General features: G+C 44.1%; 1 protein-coding gene across 1 annotated transcript in view; it reads left to right on the top strand.

The window, feature by feature from the left end:
• katnip (katanin interacting protein) overlaps window positions 1-10,533 on the top strand; it is a 17,838-nt gene extending 7,305 nt beyond the window's left edge. Inside the window, exons 12-29 of the mRNA XM_086194646.1 lie at window positions 479-575; window positions 674-880; window positions 1,118-1,255; window positions 2,059-2,917; window positions 3,212-3,973; window positions 4,058-4,266; window positions 4,434-4,512; window positions 4,619-4,796; window positions 4,999-5,164; window positions 5,410-5,579; window positions 5,667-5,731; window positions 5,818-5,928; window positions 6,038-6,177; window positions 6,327-6,428; window positions 6,524-6,684; window positions 6,918-6,944; window positions 7,249-7,334; window positions 7,444-10,533. Of these exons, the coding sequence (XP_086050772.1) occupies window positions 479-575; window positions 674-880; window positions 1,118-1,255; window positions 2,059-2,917; window positions 3,212-3,973; window positions 4,058-4,266; window positions 4,434-4,512; window positions 4,619-4,796; window positions 4,999-5,164; window positions 5,410-5,579; window positions 5,667-5,731; window positions 5,818-5,928; window positions 6,038-6,177; window positions 6,327-6,428; window positions 6,524-6,684; window positions 6,918-6,944; window positions 7,249-7,334; window positions 7,444-7,502 (3,616 nt within the window). The 3' untranslated portion in view covers window positions 7,503-10,533. The remainder of the gene's footprint in view (window positions 1-478; window positions 576-673; window positions 881-1,117; window positions 1,256-2,058; window positions 2,918-3,211; window positions 3,974-4,057; window positions 4,267-4,433; window positions 4,513-4,618; window positions 4,797-4,998; window positions 5,165-5,409; window positions 5,580-5,666; window positions 5,732-5,817; window positions 5,929-6,037; window positions 6,178-6,326; window positions 6,429-6,523; window positions 6,685-6,917; window positions 6,945-7,248; window positions 7,335-7,443) is intronic.
• Window positions 10,534-10,547: the final 14 nt, after the last annotated feature.

The following is a 10,547-nucleotide window of genomic DNA, read 5'->3' on the forward strand; positions in this document are numbered from 1 at the left end:
GACATATTTCGGGCAACACAGACATATTTCAAAGACAATATTCCAAGTAAGTTTTTCATACAAGATGAATATTTCCGTTTACATGCTACATATACCATGTCGGAGTTTTCCTCTGAAATCAGACCTGAAATCTTTTGCATGTGGCGTTTTTGGTTTGATTTTGAGTCTTTTCATGCTAATAATGCAAAGAGCCGAGTCAAAAAAAAAATGCTTTGAAAACTCCTGTAGGACTTCATTGTGCGGTTAAAGCACACACGTCTACAAAACACTTCAATCATGCAGCTACGATTGGAATGCTCAACATTTAAGCTGCGACTCTATTTAGGTTGACGCTGCTTATTTTTGTCTTAATCAGGTTAGTATTGGAATATTGTCATCCATGTGATCATAGCCATCGTAACAACCCTAACTATCCCCCTCATGACAACTATGAAGGTCTGAAATATCGTGGTATACAGGATGTCATCCTTGTTTTCAGGGAGCAACAAAAGTTGCTGAAAGCCTTGGAGAAACTGGACTCTGGACCCAGCTACAATATTCCTCAGAGTGTAAAAACAGACTACAGTAAACAGGCGGTGAGTCACAAACTTAGCTTCAAAATTTGAGCAGAATAATCCTCATTCTGCTGAGGGTGGTACAGGCACTTTTTCAATGCTTTGTGTCATCATTGCAGAGATGGCCATCCTCCGACGTCACCCCTGCCCTCTACGTTACCATGGAGATTCTGTCAAACTGGGGAAATGCTCTGCAGGTTGGGTTGACTGAGTTGCAGTTTTTCTGCCACAAAAAGAAGAAGCTGTACGTGTCACCTCATGACCTCGACATCAGGAATGCTGACTATCCTGGTAATCTGGGGGCTTTAGTCAACGGCAAGGTGAAGGTAAGACTGCTCTTTGCTGCATCTTGTAAAGAATGTTTCTATTTCTCCATTAAAAAAAAAAATCATAAATTATAATTTGAAAATTAGAGATGCAAGATATTTTAATCCCATTCCCATCATGCTAACTATATGTACTCTTTGGGCAGTGTTAGTCCTTCCATCCTGTTAAGTATATGTGAATCACATTATCATTTACATATCTGCTGATTGCTCCTGTCTGATCCATTGGGTTGACAGACCACCAAAGACCGCCACATGTGGACGTGCCCCTTCCACCCTCCCATCCAGCTCTACTTCATCATTAGGAACACGGAATGCTCCCCAGACTTTGGAATATCGCGCATTAAAATCTGGAACTACAACAGAAGCCTGAATGTTTGTATTTCTATTTCTCATTACAGTTTGCATGAATTTGGTTGTTGAATAATTTCTCTGTCTTGTCCCCAGAGATGATATACCTTTAGCCAGGTGAAATCGTAAATCCTACACGCTTGTCTCTATGATATGAGGTGTCTATATTGGTGTGATTGCGTCAGAGGTGTGGTTCTCTTTAAGCAGTGGTTGGCTGAGCTGCCAGTCAGCCCGTCCAAATGTAGAACAGTGAGAGATTAGCCACAGAGGATTAGCGTTAGGGGAAACGTGGGCTTGTGCTTCTCCTCCTCACTGCTGCTCATAGAGGGGTACAAACCCACTCTTCCAATGTTACTACAGTGTTCTAGAGCGTCCGTCTGTACTGGATGGTGAAGGAGCATATCCGCCTGTAAGGTAAGGAGGTGTTGGAGGGACGGACGTTCTAGGCCGACCCGGCTTCACGTTGGTTTACTTCATGGAGGATCAGGCAGATTTGAGCAGGGTTTTAACCATCCGTCCACCGTAGACAGCAGGACTTTGTATCTATGAGGGCTACTTAGCGTTTGGGAGTGGGGTGGGGGGGTGGGGGGGTTATTAAGGACTATGAATGAAGTTTCCAGATAAGAGATATAAGTATATTTTTGCATGTTGTGTTTCTTTGCCTTCAACTTATGTTACTTATATTAATCTTTATGTTAACATCATTCAATATATGCAGTTTTACAGAATGAATATTTACATTTATTTTGTCTTATTTTCAGCAAATTATTGATTTAACCTAATTTTATATTCATAGTGAAGGAAATCATTTTTTTAACATTTTTCAGGAACTTGACATTGGTGCCCGCCATATAAAGCTGTACCTCAACAGCACATTGGTGTTTGAGGGGGAGCTGGAGAAGGGCCGCGGCAACCAGGTGGTTGACTACAGCACCACTATTGATCTTCAGGATTTCCAGGCCTCAGACTCTGTGTTTTCCAGCCCTGTGTCATCAGGACACAGTCTCCGGGGGGCCAGCCCCCAACGGCATGATGACAGGAAGGGTGGGAGCAGTGGCAGCACCCAGCGACCGCACAGTTCCATTCAGCAGTCGTCAGACGCAGCAGGCCAGGCCATGGTAGACATGCAGGAAAACCCACACACACCACTTCCACCCATCTCTCCCTCACCAGCTTCTTCCTACGCCAGTCGTTCCTCAGTGCAAAGAAACTCTTCGGACCTAGCTGGCTCTGAAGAACACTCTTTTCTCAGGCAGCAGGTGGAGCAACCAGCACCCATGGAGCAGACAGTCACCATGCAGCCTTCCTCCTCACGTGTAGCCCCCCAGTGGCTGCAGCCCATGAACAGGGCTGCTCCAGAGGGCTGCGAGGCCATTAGGGAGAGGCCACTGTGGCTGGTGCCTCAGCAGTCTGCAGAACCCAAACCTTCATCCGCCTCATCCTCTTCAATGCTCCCAGAGCTACCATGTAACCCAGGCCGGGTTTGCAGGGGAGCAGAGCGATCAGTAAATGGGGGTCAAGGAAAGGCTGACTCTTTGGACCTGAATTGTGACCTGCTGGAGGAACTTGGAGAGCAAAAGCTTGACCGGCCCGTCAGTGGACGCAGGAGCTCATTTCGCAACATTGCATTCAACGCCAGGCCGACGGAGGGTCAACACCTTAGAGCTATGACACTGTCAAACACAGGTAGGCCCAGCTGCTGCCATATCTGATGTTATAATGACTCCTTTTATATCAAGGTTGCAAAAATATCCAACTTGCAATGTGGCCACAGGAGCTGCAAATTCTTTTTTTTTTGCTAAGGTGAGGTTTGACTAATGTGGCAAAAGAACATCAGAGAAAGTGTATGATTGAACAGTACATCGATGATATCCTATCATGTCAGTGTTTGATTATACACGTAACTGTATATTATCAAAGGATTTCCTTATTCTCTTTCTCATACTGTTGCTTCACGGCCCCCGTTTGTGTATCCTGCAGGACAACCGTTTTCACTGGTAAACAGGAGGAAGTGCACCCCTAGAGCCCAGCTGCATAGCCAGCAGGATGACACCCTCATGGAGTCCTGGGACTCCCTCACCAAGTTTAATCAATGTCAGCGGGGACGCATCTCCAACATGAGCTTTGAAGGGGACATCTTTGACGAATTCCTGCAGCGTCAGGGCCGTGGTCCACCTTCACTCCCTGTCAACTCCTCGGTAGCACCCAGTAGCCCACTTTCCTCATTTGCTGCCGAGGGGGCACTGTGTGAAGGCCTAGATGATGATGCATTCATGGAGCGGGAAGAAGAGTTTGAAATCCCAGTGTTACCCCGGGGGCAAAGGTTGGTCATCAACATCCTGTCCACTTGGGGCGATCGCCACTATGTGGGCCTTAACGGCCTGGAGGTTTTCAGCTCCAGCGGAGAACCACTGCAACCTGCTCACATCCATGCTGACCCTCCTGACATCAACATTCTCCCAGCTTATGGCAAGGATCCACGTGTAGTCACCAACTTGATTGATGGTGTTAATCGCACGCAGGATGATATGCACCTTTGGCTGGCCCCATTCACCCCTGGGCGTTGCCACACCATCTTCCTGGACTTTAGAGATCCTTTCCAGGTTGCCATGATCCGTGTGTGGAACTACAACAAGTCACGCATCCACTCTTTTCGAGGGGCAAAGGAGGTGGAAATGCTACTTGATGGAAGGTGCATCTTCAGGGGCGAGATCGCAAAGGCTTCCGGGACGTTGTCTGGAGGTATCTGAATTAAATGACCTCAGATGTTTAACTGCTTACCTTTTCAGCAGCTGATATTTCTTGCCCTCTTCCTTTTAAATATAGGATTGGACCAGTTTGGTGACACAATCCTCTTCACCACGGACGATGAAATCTTGGAGGCAATGTCACGCTACGATGAAACCTTCCTTAGCGAAGGTGAAGGAGCAGAAAGTCTGGTACATGAGGAGGAGCTGCAGCGACCTCGCACTGCAGATGGAGAGGGGGAGGAAAGACCCTTCACCCAGGCGGGTTTCAGAGAGGAAGACCTCACTGTAAGTATGGCAGCGTCAAATATACAGGTTTGTTTGAAAATGCATGGAAATAAGCACACACACAAGTAATGGAAGTACAGGTGACAGTGTAACAGGCATTGAGCATAAACTAGTATCAACAGAAAGGTATAATGTACTGCTTTAAATTCGTCCACATCTTCTCTTAGCTGAAACTTCGCCTCGACTCCTCTGTGAGTCAGTCTGAAGACAACATAGAGTATATTCCGGGGATGTACACTGGAAAGTGTGAGTATTCATCACATGTTCACTTCCTCTTCTGTGTAGTTCCTGTTTGAGAGTTAAAAAATGTTCAGTGAGAGAGCTGGAATGATTGTCTCTCCCTTTATGCCAGGCCTTCGACTGGAACTGACACTAACGTGGGGGGACTCCCATTACATGGGTCTGACGGGGTTGGAGGTGGTAGGAAAGGATGGAGAGAGCTTACCCTTAGACCTCAGTATTATGGCTGCTTCACCCAGGGACCTCAATGACTTGCCTGAGTACGGACAAGACTTACGCACCCTTGATAAGTACGTCTGTTTCCGTGGGCTTTCTGTAAATGTTGAATTCACTGACACGGAGAGTAAAATAACCTCACTATCTGTCATTGGCAAAACAAGCAATTATTATCAGTATGAGGCCAAAAAGAAAGGAAATAAAAATAACTTCCACATTATCAAAAATAATATGATGCTCATCATACGCGATCTAAACACTGTTGTCATTCCTCAGACTTATAGATGGCCACAACATTACCACGGATGATGAGCACATGTGGTTGATCCCTTTCTCCTATGGAGAGCCCCACACCTTGAACATCACCTTTAACAAGGCTCAGACCATTGCTGGGCTCCGGATCTGGAACTACAACAAGTCCCCGGAGGATTCTTACCGAGGGGTGAGACACTTGTCTAAAATTTAAATAGATATGTTAAACTATGCATACACCGTTCGGAGGAACAGATCAGTGAAAGGCTGATCGTTTTTAAGATGGATAAAAGAAAAATCAAAACAAAAGAAAAAAACAAACTCTGATGTGTACAAAAGTACAAAAAGCTTGCAAACCTGCTCCAAACATCACACAGGACTTACCTAATGATTTTGAGCACCAGAGGAGTAAAAATGTCTGTGTCTCCGCTCCAGGTGAAGGTGATCCACGTGTTTATGGATGACGTAGCGATCTCCCCATCAGAGGGATTCCTGATCAGGAAAGGACCAGGCAACAGTCACTTTGACTTTGCTCAGGAGATCCTCTTTATAGATTTTGTCCAGACACCCACTGACAACAAGAGTGCTGAAAACCACCCCAACAAGTAAGAACAGGAGATCTACTGTATTTGTGCTGGTTTGACTTTTAAAAATGCATTTTCTAACATGTAATTGGTTTGTTACCAATTCAGAGGGAGCACTAAGAAGTCAGAGCAGGCCAGCATGGACTATGAAGCTCCCATCATGCCTTGTGGATGTATCCTTCCTCCAGCCTTCCAGACTTGATGTGTTTTGTTAGACCTGATGCATCATGTGATGTATTCCTTGACTTTTGTCTGCCAGTCATTTTTCAGCTGCAGCTTCTAACATCCTGGGGGGACCCTTACTACATCGGCCTTAACGGACTTGAGTTTTACAACCAGAACCATGAGAAGATCAGCCTTAGTGACAACAGTATCCTTTTTAGATGATTAAATATGTCACCAGCTGTAAAACTAATGAGGTGCTGAAAGAGAATTGGTGGATATAATTGAACGTCTGTTCCTCAACAGTTTATTACCAGACATCGCTGCTTTTCCAGACAGTGTGAACGCTCTGGACAGTGTGAGTGGTGATGTGAGAACTCCAGATAAATTAATAGATGGAGTCAACAACACCCTTGATGGAAGACACATGTGGCTAGCACCGGTGCTGCCTGGACTGGTGAGGGTGTGTGTGTGTGTGTGTGTGTGTGTGTGTGTGTGTGTGTGTGTGTGTGTGTGTGTGTGTGTGTGTGTGTGCGTGCGCGTCAAAGGGAGTACGTGGTCACACCTCACTCAGACACTCATGTTTGCTTGTCTTCATCCACACAGGTGAACCGTGTGTATGTCATCTTTGATCAGCCAGTGACCGTGTCCATGATCAAACTGTGGAACTACTCCAAGACCCCCCAGAGAGGAGTGAAGGAGTTTGGGGTAAGCTTGTTTTCTGTGAAGTAGACTAATATAGCTTTGGACTTAAGGCTGCAAAATCTGCTTGTGTGTGTGTGTGTGTGTGTGCGCGCGCGCAGCTGCTGGTGGATGATCTGCTGGTGTATAATGGTATCTTGGACAGCGTGAGCCACGTAGCGCGAGGTATTCTGCCTACCTGTAAACCAGTGGTACCCTACCACACCATCCTCTTCACTGACAACGCCTACATTGCACACCGGGAGAGGAACACCGTCATCAGGTACACCAGCGTGTCTCCGTAGATAAGAATGACTTCCTCCTGGCGGATTTTTCTGGCCCCTTCTAATATATGCATGTCACCTTTTAGCACATAAAAGGATTTGTTCAGCAGTTTACTTTTATTATGTGCTTGTTAATGTTCAACACCGTTATCGAGTCTACTACGGGGAAGCAAACCCTGCTGTGGTGACTGGTGAGTTGTTGTGAACTGGGCTGTGCTCTTCTCCACTTCAGCCCCCGTGGCAGCAGACACTACCAACAGTGAGTAACAGAGCCCTGAAAGCCTCATGTCAGCACCCCCCTGTGGTCACTTCCTGTAATTGAGGATTCCTCCAGTGCCCTGAAATCTCCCCCCCTTCAGTCATCTCACATCCTCACCACGCACTCCCGACTTGTGATGCGTCCTCTCCTCCTTTGTCTCTTCTTTGTGACTGACTCACCTCGCTGGTTCCAAACGTTATCAGTTAACCCTCCATTGTGTCTTGTTGCTTCAACCGACACGTCCGTAGATGTGGCTCGACATTAACCTCGCATGCTTTGTCTTAATGTTTTTGCTGTGTTGCAGTAATTACGTGGAAGATCAAGATGTGAAGATGACCAATGAGAATCAGATAATCCATCACACTAAAAAGAAGCACACGGCCGATCCAGGTGATATAACAAAACCGAAACAGGACTGAGAAGTTTTGAAATGTCATCAAACCAGAAATGTGATTTCCTCAATCAAATGTTTCGCTAAAAGTTGGTGTTGTTCCTGCAGCTCTTCGGCCAAAGACCTGCATGACTGATGGTGGGAAGCAAGGAAAGAGGAGGTACTGAGTGCCTGATGAACAGACAAACACGAATCCAGTGCTCAAAAGAAACGATCGGAACTGTTACTGGCTGTTTCTCCCCCGGTGGATGTCTGCTGGGGGACCTTTGAGACCCCCCTCCCTTTGATCAGACAGGTTTCCCGCAGGCTCCACTAAGTCAAATTTAAGTCTCAAGACTCCACTTTAGATGAAATTGAACACCGAATTCAGTGTTTCCCAAAAATGTTTTAAGAAAAAAATACTCGGACAGAATAAGTATCTCCCAGGATTACTCATAAAAGTACATTTCTACGCGTGGTCACACTAAGTAGGGCTCCAGACTAACTAATTACTACTGACCCAGAACCATCTTGATATACATTATTAACCCTCCCAAAGCAAATGTAAAGTATCCTAAAATTCAAACAGCTGGCGCATTTTTCTTTACTTTGTTTTTGGCAGCTATAGTTGTTCTTGCCATAAAAATTCATATTATTAGGAAATACTGGAATTTTTTTTTTTTAATTTGAAATAGTTATTTAAGAAATGCCTCATTAACCTAACTGGTAACAACATTTTAAACACCTTTCTTGTTTCATTGTAAGAGTAATTCTCCAGCAGGCAGGTAGAGGGCTAAAAGTCAACACATTTTGTGTTGTTACTAAGTCTTTTATCGGTGTACCACTGTTTCTCACGCTCTGTTTTTTTTTTTCTCATTTCACTCGTGTCAAATTTACATCCTGCACAAATTGTGAAAAATATAATGGTGAATTAGATCGCCTACATATTTAAAGAGCATTTTTCACCACAAGGACGAAAACTGCATAAATGGTGATTTACAGTGTTGTTTTTGTGTGAAAATTTCATTCTCATTGTAAAAACAAGATTTCCATTCTATTTTTTCCATGATTTTGAATATCCTATCATCAGTCCAATTGTAATTAATTATTTATTTATTTATATAATTTTTTTTACCTGGGCAGCCCTGTACCATGGTATACTGTCATCTCACAGGTGACATGCGTTCGCTAATGAGAAGAACTGTTATGCAAAATGCCATCACCAGACCTTCCCAGTCACAGCAAAGGACGCATGGTGACTGATCTCACGGTTGGAGGTTTACCAAACTCTTCCCTGTCAGACTTTCTCTCAGCCATAGTCATGAAACATAGCCTGCATAGATGTCAAATCAGAGAGCGGGTGAGGGTCGACTCGTGTTAACAAGCCATGAATACTTCTGCAGGGAGTTTTTGCATGCACACGCACACACGCACAGGGCTAGAAGTGTGTTTACCATTAGCTAGAATGCTAATTAGTAATATTAGCTGACGAGTTTGTGACTTCAATCCTAACGTTGAGTTCTGGGGTTTGATGCAGTCAGTCTTTGTGTGCTGCTCTCCATCCTCCGCTGGGTTTATTTTTCATGATGGCATTAGTCTGAGTATTTATCTTTGCCCTGATTGCTCAAGCTTGGTCGCTAAGCATGCAAGCTGGGTGTTCTCTGATAAGTTCCCCGGGGGCTGCGGAGTTAAAGACCATTAGTTCCACGATCATGAGTTGTTGGTGGAACTGACACATGCCATAGTGCTTACTATGCAAATGTAACACTATTGCAACATAAGAGTAACTTCCTAATTCTATTAATTCGTTTAGACCTATCAAAATCACATTTAAGACCAAAATGCAAATTTTAGATGCAAATCTAAGGACCTATTGATCGGAACCCAGTAAATCCAGAAGCTGAGCGAGGATTTGTGCGCGTGATCCACATTTGGTTTGTGCGCACACACACACACACACACACACGATTCCACTTTCTGGTTGGATCACTCTCTCCTCCCTTTGTGTAAACACACCTTACGGGACTGGTAGTGTACGGTTAGCTCCCTCCCCCACCCACAGTGCCAGGGTGAGCCTGAGAGGCTGCATTCTATCAGCCCAGTGACCGTGCCTCTATATATGATCCGTGGCTGCTGTCTGTGACTTTTGTGCTGCATATTTTAATGCTGCTCGTGGCATGTAAATACACGACGACAAAAAAAAACCCACCTCCCAATGCCACACGACTACACTCTCACACCTGGATGATAGCACATTCACTGATGAACTGAGTCCATCACCTCTTCACCTCATGGCTTTGAGAACTGACCAACACACCTGCCAGCCAATGAAATGCTATGCAGACACTCGTTGTTAGTCATTTCTATGTTACGTTGGCACTCAAAGTACATTGAAGGGTTTACTTCCAGTGAGGTATTCATCTTTGATGGATTTCTATTGATGGCTTAAGTGGTTCATGTGTAGCTTCACAGTACAGTGGTCAGCTTTTGTGCGATTCAACTTCGATTAAAATTCAAGCTGTGAAAAGCTTCACTCTACACTCTACAAACATTTTTTCCCGAAATTTACCTTTTCTGCTTCAGGTAGAAAAACCCTTGACATCCAAGTGACCTTTATAAAAGTTGCTTTAGAAGTTGTTGTTTTTTTGTTTTGTTTTTAAGACATCCTGAGCATGTAAAACAGTTTCAGTCCTTTGGTTAGAATAGGAATGAAAAAAACAAAACAAAAACCCCTACATTTGCAAGTTTTTGAGTAGATACAGTAAAAGGCAACTTCTAATATGCAGATACTATAAACTTACCTCAAATTGAGACAAAGGATCTTTAAAAAGGGAAAAACGTGGTTCTGCCTTCACTGATGTACTAATCATTTATTCACTATTAACCATCCTGTCGCATGGAAACTTCTACATTAGCTGTGGTTATTATCATCTTAAAACACTTGTGTTTTACTGCTTCATTGAGCCCCAATGTCAACGATTTCTTGACTCCTACAAGTTTGGAGTAATTGTAAATGAAATGCAGTTTTATGTATTTAATTTCATGTCCAACAGTAACATTAGTCATTACTGTGTATGTCAGCCCTGCTCTGTGGGTTGGTGGTTAGCACTGCATGTGTGACATTTTTGTAATTTGAAATATTTAATTATTTTTCTAATGTTGATTATATATGTCTATTTGATGTAGACTTATTTGAAAGAATAAAAATATATTCCACGAGTTTTATGAGAAAT

Source organism: Aulostomus chinensis, chromosome 23 (assembly GCF_037954235.1).
Source record: "Aulostomus chinensis isolate RoL2024-O1b breed Wild chromosome 23, RoL_Achi_v1.0, whole genome shotgun sequence".
Lineage (NCBI taxonomy): Eukaryota > Metazoa > Chordata > Actinopteri > Syngnathiformes > Aulostomidae > Aulostomus > Aulostomus chinensis.